The 13344-nt window shown below is 47.0% G+C and overlaps 1 protein-coding gene across 3 annotated transcripts in view; it reads right to left on the bottom strand.

Annotated features, from left to right (window-relative positions):
* Positions 1-13344, bottom strand: part of PRKCA (protein kinase C alpha) — a 594635-nt gene that overhangs the window by 90669 nt on the left and 490622 nt on the right. For 2 of the 3 annotated variants that reach the window (XM_033960343.1, XM_033960346.1), the window contains one exon: positions 8146-8169. The exons of the other annotated variant lie outside the window; for it this stretch is intronic. In XM_033960343.1, the coding sequence (XP_033816234.1) occupies positions 8146-8169 (24 nt within the window). The remainder of the gene's footprint in view (positions 1-8145; positions 8170-13344) is intronic. 3 annotated transcript variants of the gene reach the window in all.

Below are 13344 nucleotides of genomic sequence, written 5' to 3'. Positions count from 1 at the left end.
AAATCTGGTCCAACTAGAGGTGAGCAAGGTGGATGTCCTCAAGCAGATAGACAGGCTAAAGAGCCAGGTCCGGATGGCATTCACCCAAGGGTACTCAAGGAACTAAGGAACGAAATAGCTGAGCCACTTCGACAAATATGCAACCTATCCTTAAAAACTGGAGAGATTACGAAAGACTGGAAAATGTCACGCCCATCTTCAAGAAAGGCTCAAGGGGAGACCCAGGAAACTACAGGCCGGTGAGCTTGACCTCGGTCCCGGGAAAGATGATGGAAGCGCTGATTAAAGACAGCATCTGGGAACACATCGAAAACAATGGGCTACTAAAGTCGAGCCAGCATGGCTTCTGCAAGGGCAGGTCATGCCTCACAAACTTATTATACTTCTTTGAGGGGGTAAACAGCCAGGTGGATAAAGGGGAATCCATAGACATCATTTACCTTGACTTCCAAAAAGCCTTCGACAAGGTACCACACGAAAGGCTGCTAAGGAAGCTATGGAACCACGGGGTCCAAGGGGGGGTCCACCGATGGATCAAAAACTGGCTGGCGGACAGGAAACAGAGGGTTGGAGTAAAGGGCCATTACTCAGACTGGCAATGGGTCACGAGCGGAGTTCCACAGGAGTCGGTGCTGGGACCGCTCCTGTTCAATATATTTATTAACGACCTGGAGGCAGGAACAAAATGTGAGGTTATTAAATTTGCGGATGACACCAATCTATACAGCAGGGTTAATAACATGGAGGACTGCGAAGATCTCCAAAAAGATCTGACAACGCTGGAAGAGTGGGCCAAAAAGTGGCAAATGAGCTTCAACATAGGGAAATGCAAGATCATGCATGTAGGGAAAAAGAACCCGATGTACACTTACAAAATGGAGGGATCACTGCTAGGGGTAAGTAACCTTGAAAGAGACCTGGGAGTGATGGTAGACACAACCTTGAAGGCGTTGGCACAGTGTGCGACAGCCTCAAAGAAAGCAAACAAAATGTTGGGTATCATTAAGAAAGGTATCACGACCAGGACAAAGGAAGTCATCCTGCCACTGTATCGTGCAATGGTGCGCCCGCACCTGGAGTACTGTGTCCAGTACTGGTCGCCGTACCTCAAGAAGGACATGGCGGTACTTGAGAGAGTCCAGAGAAGAGCAACTAAGCTAATAAAGGGTATGGAGGACCTCTCATATACTGACAGACTGAAAAGGCTGGGGCTTTTCTCCCTGGAAAAGCGGTGACTTAGAGGAGACATGATAGAAACCTTCAAGATCCTGAAGGGTATAGAAAGGGTAGACAGGGACAGATTTTTCAGATTATGGGGAACCACAAGTACAAGGGGGCACTCGGAGAAATTAAAAGGGGACAGGTTTAGAACAAATGCCAGAAAGTTCTTTTTCACCCAGAGGGTGGTGGATACATGGAACGCGCTACCAGAGGATGTGATAAGCGGGAGCACGCTACAGGGCTTCAAAGAAGGTTTGGATAGGTACCTGGAAGACAAAGGGATTGAGGGGTACAGATAGGATTAGAGGTAAGTTACAAAATTAGTCTGGGGTCACTGTTCAGGCAATAGGCCTGATGGGCCGCTGCGGGAGCGGACCGCTGGGCAGAATGGACCTCTGGTCTGTCCCAGTGGAGGCACCTTCTTATGTTCTTATGTACATTTGCGTCCCAGCGGAAGCAGTGCACCCAAAACGTTCCTCATGCTTATGTACTGTGGATATCTTAAAACCCCAACGGATTGGGTGGTCCTGGAGGACTAGAGTGAGAACCAGCACTCCAGAGTTCAACCATTCAGCTAAAATTGACTGCACGATAAACTCAACATGCAACTGGACTTGCTTGTGTGTTTACTGCTGCAATATATATTACATGCGTGATAGCGGAATAGATGCTGAAATGAACTGTCTCGTACTGAATTAAAATGCCTTTTATAGCAGAACGGCCTAATATAATATTCACTTGATACTGCAGTTCTGGGGTTATTTAAAAAAAAAATTTATTCTTAGCCATTCCTTATCCTAGACCAGTGTTTTTCAAGCTTTTTACACCTATGGACCGGAAGAAATAAAAGAATTATTCTGTGGACCGGCGGTTGAAGAACACTGGGCTAAGTCGTGGGCCAGACCCCGCCCATCTCTACCCAATCTCCACCCCAGACCCCGCCCCCATAATAGTACTAATTGCATCTTGCACGTCCCGTGCCTCATCTGGAAGCCTTCCCTCTGACGTTGCAACGTCAGAGAGAAGGCTTCCGGTTCAGGCGCAGGATGCCCGTAGGAGCCGCTGCCCGTGGCTTTGTGCACTGAATCAGTGAGGAAGAGGGAGCTGGCTCGAAGATAACGCTGCATCGATCGCACCGTGGACCGGCGGTTGAAGAACACTGTTTTGGGCCTGATGCACGTGCTGGCCCTGTGGACGGGCACTGGTCCATGGACCGGTGGTTGAAGAACACTGTCCTAGACCACTCTATGTTCACAGGGAGCCAGGCTGCATTTGGACTGTGTTAAATCTGACCCCCAAACAAATGATCCCCAATTAAGAGTTTTACAGGGGGTGGGAAGGGAGACGACATTTTGAGGGGTTATGACCAGCAATATTTACACTCAAATTGAGGGCAAAATTCTTTTCAAAAATGTATGAATACCGTACATACTCAAATATAAACTGAGATTTTTGGGACCAAAAAAAGGCCCAAAAATGGGGGTTTTGGCTTATATTCGGGTCATCACCCACCCTCTCCCAGACTTGTCGCAGGCCTCCGCGAGGTCTGCCTTATGGCCTGGTGGGTTTGGTCATGATAGGAGGGATTCCTCGCATCTCCTGTCCCAGCTGACTCTGCTAATGTTATTTTACCTCCTTCCCGCCTCCCCCGCGTACCTTTTTGAATCCCTGGTGGTCCAGCGGTGTACTGGGCAAGTGCGAGCTTTCCGTGCTCCTGCCCCGCACTAAGCCCCTCCCTGAATGGCCGCCTCAAGTTCTCACTGGACTCATGAGAACTCGGGGCAGCTATTTAGCAAGTGGCTCAGCATCGGGCATGAGTGAGGAAAGCTCTCTCATGACCGATACACTGCTGGGCCATGAGAACTCAAGACAGCCATTCAGGGAGGGGCTCAGCACAGGGCAGGAGCGTGGAAAACTCACTCCTTCCCAGTACACTGCTGGACCACCAGGGATTTAAAAAGGTATGCAGAGGAAGAGGGAGGGGAGGGAGGTAAAAAAATTGGCAGTGTCAACCGGAACAGGAGGGGTCTCTCCTGTTCTGGCCTACCATGTCATAGGCAGGCCCAGTGGAGGCCTTCAGGATATCGGGAGGGAGGGGGTCTGGGTGCAGAGCCTGGCAGGGAGGGTGAGGAAACAGGGTGGAGAGCTGTGCATGGAGGGAGGGAGTCAGGGTGCAGAGCCTGGCAGGGAGGGAGGGAGGGAGGGGGGCTGAGTGCAGAGCCTGGCAGGGGAGGGAGTGAAGGCACATGAATATTAACCCCCCTCCATCTTATATTTGAGTCAACCTTTTTTCCTCCTTTTTTTTTTTTGGGGGGGGGGAAGGGTACCTCATCTTATACTCGGATCGACTTATATTTGAGTATATATGGTATGTTTCTTCTTCCTCGGAGCAATGAACTGACTTAAAAATTGACCTGTTTGTACCATGCTGTTTTTATAAGCAGACTTCTCCTCCCACCGGGGATTTAGACCTTAAACTAGAATCCTCTGAGCCACTACTGGAAGACGAATCTAAATCAGTATATGAGACTCGGGAGTTGTATGAGAAGTTTCTTTGAACTGCAACCATGGATATATGCTTCCCTTAGAGTAATCATCAGCATCCCAATGAAATTTCTTTATCTTAGATTGCCGTGTTTTGTTCCTGAATTGTTCTAAAGACTGTTGAATAGCTGGTAGGCTTTCCTGAAAAAAGTTGAATTTGTTTGCGTTTGAGCCAGCCCGGGTGTTTTTGGACGCTCCTTGCCCTCGGAAGGGAGATAGAGATAGCCGAACCAATTCGCTGCCTAGTGATTTTTGCACTTATTATTTCACTTTATTTTTCACTTTTAGCACGTTTGTGCACTAGTAAATTTAGGTGGGAAACCCAGAGGTGTTTCACATATAATACCCGTCCTGGGTTTTGATTGTGGCAGCTGGTGCTTTAGGGACTTGTATGTCGTGCGTGCTTGAACTGTGGGTTAATTGGGCGTGACGCTTCTATTACGTTCAACTGCGCTTAGCGTAAGATGCGTGTATATCATGCGTGCTTGAACTGTGGGTAAATTGGGTGTGATGCTTCTATTACGTTCAGCCGCGCTTGGCGTAAGATGCGTGTATGTCGTATATGCTTGAACTGTGGGTAAATTGGGCGTGACGCTTCTATTACGTTCAGTCGCGCTCAGCGTAAGATATGCGCGCTTGTACTGCAGGTTCTGATGATGTAATGCGCTTATGCGCTCGTACTGCGAGACGACGCTCGTTTATCGAGTTAAAATTGAATAAAATGTTTTGCTCGTCTTGCAAAACCACTCGCTGTCCAAAGTTTGACAGTATAGGCTTATTATTTCAGATTGTCTCTAGTCAACAATATTTCAAAGCAAGGTATCGGACTCAGGTCGTCAAAGGCAACAAGGAAATCCGGCTTTCAGGATCTCTGAAATGAATAAGCATGAAATGTACTTGTAAGGCTGCAGTTTTGGCCTTGACCCAATTTATGCAGGTTTGGAGGAAGAGTCAGACGTGTCTGCATTCCTGCACGGATCTTCAAGGGATACAAGATGCTGTTTGATGCTCTGGGAACGCAGCACAAAACAGTAAATCTCATTAAAAGGGAATTTTAGTATCCACAAAGGGCTGCCACTTCTGGCTGTGTTCAATTACATCCCTGGAAGTCTGCCACAGAACATGAAACGTTTCATATCCCATTCCCCTCCGCTTCTGTTGACATCGTGTCAACCAATTATGAAAACCACGTTTGCCAGTTTCCCCCCCCCCCCTAACTTTGTACAGGCAGCAAACGGTGACAAATACTAAACCGCCACAGATTTCCGAAGGTGGCCGTAAGAAACGCCATTTCTTTTACACCGGAGTCACATGCAGGATTCCCAGCAAGCTCCACTATATGTAAACCACCAGGAAAGACTGAACAGCGCTCCATCCTCTGGCGGAGACTGCAAGCCAGGGCTACAATCCGTTGCTTTACAAGGAGAACAGGGTGGAAAATTAAAACGAGGTACTCTAAGATCATAAAAGCATTATTAACTAGGTTTCTATGGCTCAGTTTTTACTTCATTTATCTGTGGTTAAAAAACATCTCTATACACCTGTACATATCTACATATAATCTTCTTGAAATACAGTCGGCCCTCCATATCCATGGGTTCCCCATTAGAGAATGACACGGTGACAAAATTCATCACCGTTCCCGTCCCCGTGGAAAATAATCCCATGTCATTTTCTAGTTTCTATTTCAACCTCAGTCCTTCTACACCAGCATTCTTCAAAGCAAAGCTTGTGGGTCAGTGGTTGTGGCCATTCATACTCTGATTCTTCCCTCTCTCCTTAAAGAATGACATGAAGATGGTTTCCCGCGGTTATCCGCGGGGACGGGAACGGTGATGAATTTTGTCACTGTGTCATTCTCTATTCCCCATCCATGGATTCACCCAACTGTGGATCCAAGTGCAGCTCTCTCTCAGGTCCCCCACACCCGGTGCCCCTTGGCAGCCAGTCTTTGGCCCTGCGGCAGCCATGCTCAAAAAGTCTGCCTGCGGCCTGCCCCAGCCCAATCCTTCCGATGCTACTTCCTGGATGGGATGAAGGCAGCCTCCGAGTACAACTGCTGCTATGGCTGCAAGGCCGAAGACTGGCTGCAAAGCTATACCAGGTTCAGGGGACGTGAGAGAGAAACAACGAGCGACCAGGCCACGGTTGAGGGGAGTGGAATTAAGAGAACTTCAGCATCTGCGGATTTTGGTATGCAAACAATCCCCTGCGGATACGAGGAACGACTGTATATACACACACTGGGACTAGATTCGGTAGAAGGTACCCAGAGTTAGGTACTTTTAAGACACGCTAAGCTAGGATTCGGTAAAGGGCACACTGCGCAGAGCGTCCTCTGCAGAGCGTCCTTAGCTTCTCGTGCCTAACTTTGGGGGAGTGCACGTACGCCTGTTTAAATGCTCATATCCAATAACATTGCGTCTTATTTCTGGGAACTCCCCTGACCTGCCTAGGCTCCTCCCATGGCCACACCTCCTTTACAACAGCACGTTCTGAAATTTAGAATAGGTACATATTATGGAATAGGGAATAGGGCAGACCAAAATACAACTCCTAATTAAGTGCTTGTTAATTCCAACAGTAGATGTTGAACTACTTCCAATAGCTGGTGTTTAACTGACTGACTAGTTTATGCACCGATCTCAGATCTGCCCCCAAATTTGGGCAACCTATACAGAATCTAAGGGATTTATAAATATATATATATGGTTACCATATTTGTGAGGAAAAAAAGAGGACAAGTCCCCGCCCACACTCCACCTACAGCCCCCGCCCACCCACTCATTTCCTTAGTTCCCCTTCCCATCCTCTGTACCTTATCTCTCTCTTTCCTTTCCTCCAACCCTCCTCCCCCACAAGGTGCATCTCTCTCTCTCTCCTTCCAACCCACCCATCCCTTGGGTGCCCCTCTTTCTCCTTCCAACCTCCTCTCCTGCTGTTTCTGTCTCTCCCCTCCCATCCAGCATTACCCTACTCCATGCTCTCTTCTCCAGCACTCTTTCCTTTCCATAATGCTTCTCCTGCCCTCCCTCCCTCCGTGTTGTTTCTCCAGCCCTCCCTCCTTCCCTTCCTTCATGCTGTTTCTCTAGCCCCCTCCCCTCTCTTCTCTGATGCTGCTTCCCTTCACAACCTCTCCAGCTCCTGACTCCTCCGCCTATCTCCTCCCCAGGCCCGGCCGCTGTAATTTAATCTTCAGTTAGATTGCAGCAGCAGCGAGATAAGCCTGCTGCTGCCAGCCTAACCTGGAAGCCGCCTCTCTGCAAGTTCCGCCTATATAGGAACAGGAAGCTGCTGAGGAAAAGTGGCTTCCAGGGCAGGCAGGCGACAGCAGGCTTATCTCACTGCTGCTGCTGACTGCCCGAAGATTAAATTACAGCAGCCGGGCCCAGGGAGGAGGTAGGTGGGGGAGTCAGGAAAGCTGGCTAAACCCAGACCCCCCATTTTAAAAAAAAAACCACCCGGGCACCCGGACAGCCCTTGATAACGATGGCATTTCCAGGTTTTCCCGGATGTCTAGTAACCCAACACACACAAACCGCTTCGAACTTCACGGTATAGCGGTATATAAGAAATAAATTATTATTATTATATATCTGCATATTTATTATACATAGTAAACAAGCATGACAGCTCAGTGCTGGGCAGCTGCTTGCAAGGCAGAGCATGTGCTCACGTGCATTAGCTGAAGAACTGAAAACAGAGGAAGAAAAGATGCTTAGCGCTTAACGAGGCCTTATCAAGCCACGACTAGGAGTATAATGCACAGCCCCAAACTGCAGAGTCGACTGGCAAAACAAAGCCACTGAGCATGCTCTATAAGAAAATGGTGACTCAGCTGTTTAGAGAAACTCAGACCCATTGTCAAAGGCCCTTTTATCCAGGGGGTTCAAAGGAATATTTCACATCAGAAAAACTGAGGTACCCTTTAGGATTGAAGAGGAGGAGGTTGACGCTCCATTGTGGCATGGGGTTCTTTAAGCCAACAGTAGTTTTTAAGCCCTGCTTTCGATGGACTATCTTGAAAGCCAATGACCACTCAGGTTTGTTTCGTAACCTTCCTCCGGACAATCCGCACAGAACTCATGGCTCCTGGTGAACTGACTAAATCACAGAGCCAACGTCACACTGTACAGAGTTACCATCAGATTTGTTTCTCAATCAGGGCATGAAGCAATTTCTGCCTTCAAAACTTTGCAACATCCTTTACAAACAAAATAGAAATTATTCTCTAGGTGAAATCAGTTTGTAATGAAGCAGCGTAAAGCCAGGAAACTGATAATGAAGTGGTGATTACTCTGCATTCACAGCAAAATGAGGTACTCTCAAAAGAAAACCAAAATCATGCAAATCGTCTTACTTCCTTCGGGATGGACGCACCTTATCTTGGCCATGTCTTTTGCCCTGCAACCATAGGTGAGACAGGATTTACTCTTGCAAACCTCAACGCATCCTTTAAGGCAAACTGAGTCAAGCATTGAAGGTGGTGCTATGAGCTCCGGGAGCAGCCATGGAGCCGTGTTTGTTTGTATGCATTAAATAACATTCGAGTACAAAAACTTTGAGTCGTCTATGGATGTCGGAGAGTTTTAACTGCCTGGTGAATGGTGCACAGCAGGGAACCAGCAGAGTCGGGCTCTGCACAGACATAAAACACTCGGGGCTTCTTTCACGAAGGGGTGCTAAGCGTTTTAGCCTTTTTGGTTCACAGTCATTAAGTGCACGGGAGAAAGCCGCGCCGACATGAGAGATCAGACAATTGAGCGCAAGACTCCAGCGCACCGCCGTAAAAGTTAATTTTAAAGAGCTCCGACGGGGGGGGGGGGGGGGTGAGGGAGGTACAACCCCCCAGCTTACTTAATAGTGTTTGCACTGCCATGGGGGGGGGTTTGGAACCCCCATTATAGAGGAAACAACTTTTTCCCTATTTTTTAGGGGCAAATTTAAGTTTTCTGTATAATGTGGGGGCTTGCACCCCCCCCAAACGGCAGCGCGAACACTATGAAGTGTGTGTGGGGGGGGGCAGCCCCCTTCAGAGCTCTTTGAAATTAACTTTTACGGTGGCGTGCTTTTGTCTCGTCACCGTGCATGTTAGTCTACGGACGTGTCAGCGGTCAGCGCACGTGCAGATCTGGCGTGCTAAAATGCTTAGCGCACCTTCGTAAAACAGGGGGTTAGTTTTCTTTTTCTTTTTCTCATGAATTTTTTCTCTTGATTTTCAGCTGGTTTCTTTCGTTATTTTCCGCATATTAGTTTTAACGGGGATTCATCAGCCCCTACTGAGCTGATTTCACATGTGCTAACCGCCACATGATGGGGTGCTTTTATCAAGGCGTGCTAAATGCTAAGGCATCCATTATATTCTATGGGCGCCTTAGCATTTAATGTGCGCTAAATCGGTTAGCGAGCCTTAATAAAAGGACCCCTAAGGGATATTAACACGATCAGTCCATTTAGTGAACGCTGCTTTTTTTTTTTTTTTTTTTTTAAGACAATGCAAATTAAGGTCCCCTTTTTCAAAGCCGCACAGCAAATCCTCTGATGCCCATTTAATTCCTATGGGCGTCGGAGCAGGTACCGCGCCGGACTGTGCCGGCAGCTTTTGTAAAAGGGGGGGGAGGGGGAGGGGGGAAATACAGATGCATTCCTGCTAAAACAAAGGCATCACGAAGTATTCCATGGGAGGCAAACCCCAATTAATATCACACGAGTACATTTTTAACAATTACTTCCATTCAAGTAAGTATCTCTCTTAAAAAAAACTCCTCACAAACCCCCCCCCCAAAAAAAAAAAAACATTTTAAATGGTGTCAGTTGCTTCTTAAGAGTATACACTTCATATAAGTACCCTTATCTAGCATATAGGTTGCCTGGTAGGTCTTTCATTGCCACTGTCCACCGCCTATTAAATACTCTACTGAAAGGATTTGAGAAACTCTACATCAGTGGTTTGGTAAAGGGGAGAGGGGAGGGGGGGTCAGATCGCCCTGGGCGCCGTCTTGGTAAGGGAACCGATAAGAATCGTTCAGAATGCCGCCGTTCGCCTCATTTACGATCTCAAAAAAATCAGATCACGTAAGCCCTTACTACAAAAAACCGCACTGGCTGCCGACGGAGGCAAGGATCACCTTCAAATCTGCTTGCCTCTGCTTCAAAACCTTAACAGGCTCGTCTCCAATCTACCTGTCGGATCACTTTGAATGTTCAGGCCCCACCCGCACACGTAATGCCCACCTTTTTGCCTTCCCGTCCCTAAAGGGCTGTGTCTACAGGAGATTCCTGGACAGATCTCCGGCATTCCAAGCAGGCAACTGGAATAAATGTCTTGGCACTCTCATTTCTAACTCACCCTCCTACCAAACTTTCAGGAGATCAATCAAAACCTATCTCTTTGATACATTTTTCTGACTCCCTCCCAGCCTTGTCAACCTGCCTTGTATCTCCGATATGCCTCCGGATCTCCTGACTTCTCCCGACTTGCTAAGTTAAGCTGATTGTCTTGTTTGTAACATCGCTGTCTATGTACAGTCTCTTACTCTCCGCTCTGAACTGTTGTGTTACTGCAGTAAAATAAAGTTATTATTATTATACCCATATTCCTCTCCGCCCCCCCCCCTCCCCAATGCCACGCATACACTCTGCCGTGTACGCTGCTTCCCCTCCCCGTACCTCTGTAAGGTTCCTGGTGTGAGCAGCGAACCCCCCCCCCCACCCCAAGTTGCTGTCGCACCAGCGTTGGCTCTTCCTCTGATGTCATTTTCTGGACCTGCACCTAGGAAGTGACATCAGAGGAAGAGCCGACGCTGGCATGACAGCAACTTGGAGGGGGGGGGGGGAGTTGCTTCTCACGCCAGGAACCTTACAGAGGTACGGTGGAAGGGAAGTGGAAGCGCGCAGGAGGTGGGGGGCGGAGAAGAGGGCGTGACAGGGGTGCCACTGCCTCGTGCGCCTCTCCCCCTCGCTACGCCACTGCTCTAACGAGGATATGCTGATTTGAAAGTTGGACGACTGGTATGTCCTCTGTAGGCTTACTGCCATGAAATATCGTACTTGGTGTGCTTTTATGCAAAAATGGGTAGATTTGAGCGACGGAAGCGGGATGGGGTGGCTGAAAGGTTTTAAATGGGGGAGGGGGCAGAGAGCTTTTCTTATGTATTAGTGGGGTAGTTTGGTTGGTATGGGCTGTTTGCAGTGTTTGCTTCTATACTTGTTTGCATTCTGAGTTGACAATGTATTTGGCTTCACTGTTTGTCTATATTGCAGCATTCAATAAAGCTGTTAATACAAAAAAAAAAAAACCACCCCAACCAAAAACCCCACCTCAAACAAAACATTAAACTGGAAGCCACTTCTCTGAACCCAGCCAGGTGGACAAGCTCTATACCAGGATACTATCACTGTAAAAAGGAATTAAGTTGACGAGCAATTCTAATAGGCATTGATACTGACCTTGCTTAATTAAAAATTGGGAATATTACAATTCATTTTTGACTTGTGTTCATTAGTAATTCAAGGCAAAAATAGATCTGCCATTGGACAGCATAAATGCTGAATTACTTAACCCCTTAAAGACCCACGAAATTTGCTATACGCTGAGTTCCGGTGGGGGTCAAAAGTGACCCCCCCAAGATAAAGCAATGCTTATTTGTATTAACTGAGTCATAGGAATGTTGAATTCTGCACTTTGAAATACTTAATTACAATTTGTAAATTTATAACTCGTAACTGTAAAATTGTAAAAATGTCTTGTAGCAGGGCTTACTTTAGAACACTCATTTATTTGAAATACTTTGCAATTTGTGAATTTAAATCAAATTTGTTACTATAAAACTTCTAGGTTGAGCTAGATTTAGTAAAGCATGTTACCATGTAAAGGTCCCATCACATTAATGAGTGTCAACCCACACTAATGTGGAGAGTGTGGTGCAGTGGTTAAAGCTACAGACTCAGCACCCAGAGGTTGTGGGTTCAACCCCACGCTGCTCCTTTTGACCTTGGGCAAGTCACTTAATCCCTCCATTGCCCCGGGTACATTAGAAAGATTGTGATCCCGCCGGGACAGACAGGAAAATGCTTGAAGCATGTCAACCGTTCTGAGACGGTATAGAAAATTGAATAAATAGTGTGAAAAGCTTCTACCTCTGATAACCAGAGCTGGTATTGTGATGTCATAATGCCTCATTCCACCAATAAGAGCCAACCTCATCAGTGATGTCACAATGGCTGGATTGTCCTACACTTCGCTCACTTTTGCTACATTTTACTTTCTAGAGTGGTGCAGTGGTTAAAGCTACAGCCTCAGCACCCTGAGGTTGTGGGTTCAAACCCGCGCTGCTCCTTGTGACCCTGGGCAAGTCACTTAATCCCTCCATTGCCTAGACCTGCTTTCGCCCACTACTTATGAGGAATTCAGAAAACGTCTAAAAACTCAACTGTTCCTAAAGTATCTAGACAACTGACCCACTCATCTTCTTTCTCCTCCATAGTGATTCCTCTGTCCTATTAATCTCTTTCTCCTCAACAACGCATTTCCGGTCCTATTAACTCTCCTCTTCCCCCCTCTTAAATTCAATCAATTTGTACCTCGCTTAATCTATTGTAAACCGCATAGAACTTAACGGGATTGCGGTATATAAACTGTTATTAATCCTTCCATTGCCCCAGGTACATTAGAGAAATTGTGAGCCCGCCGGGACAGACAGGGAACATGCTTGACGCATGTAAACCGTTCTGAGCTCCCCTGGGAGAACGGTATAGAAAATTGAATAAATAATGTGGTAGTGGACTTTAGCAAAATTAGCCTTGGGTGAGTACTCTTCCCCCCCCTTCAACACCCCCGACCTAGCTGTCCCCTTGGAATGTCCCCTCTCCATGTGAATAAAAGTATGTATATGGCCGAAAAAAAAACCGCACACAACAAGACTGGTTGATTTTCAGACTTATAAATTATGTGGATATAACTTTGAAAATTGACCTCCCTGTGATTAAAATTGGCTTTATAGTGAAAGAGATGCTTAGGTTGGGGTTTTTTTTTTTCTGTTTTCTATGGAAAGTATACAGTATTTATAGGAAAAAGAAACACCACTAGTTATGTCTCTTTGGCAGCAGATATGCTACTTGTTGCCATGGCAACTCATTTAAAGCCCACTGGGAGCTGGAGTATTAGGAGACACTGAAGCAATAACGCCATATTATATAAAGGACTTGTGTCATTACTGGTGTCCTTGAACTCCTGTTTTTATTTGGGGCAGATCTGCTTCTCTGCAGCTCTTCTGTGGCTTAGGTTTTCATTTGCTCTAGCGACACCTCAAATAGGGGTTCTTTTACTAAGGCGTACTAACCGATTTAGCACGCCTTACTAAAAAGACCCCATAGAGCTATAAAAGGCAGTAAGTCAAGATTAGCCCAAAGCTCTCGCCCCCCCCCCCCCTCATTCTATAACTTGGTGCCTACTAATCCGTGCCAAGAGCATACGAGGTTTATAGAATACCAGCCCTTATGCATGCCAGAAGGCCAAACAGGCTGAAAAGATGACTGCGAAAGCAAGGGTGCTTGGGTGCTATAGGGAGAGGTGCTGCC

This window comes from Geotrypetes seraphini, chromosome 10, assembly GCF_902459505.1.
Source record: "Geotrypetes seraphini chromosome 10, aGeoSer1.1, whole genome shotgun sequence".
Lineage (NCBI taxonomy): Eukaryota > Metazoa > Chordata > Amphibia > Gymnophiona > Dermophiidae > Geotrypetes > Geotrypetes seraphini.
The sequence above is the reverse complement of the archived record's forward strand: the minus strand, read 5'-3'. Positions and strand labels throughout refer to the sequence as shown.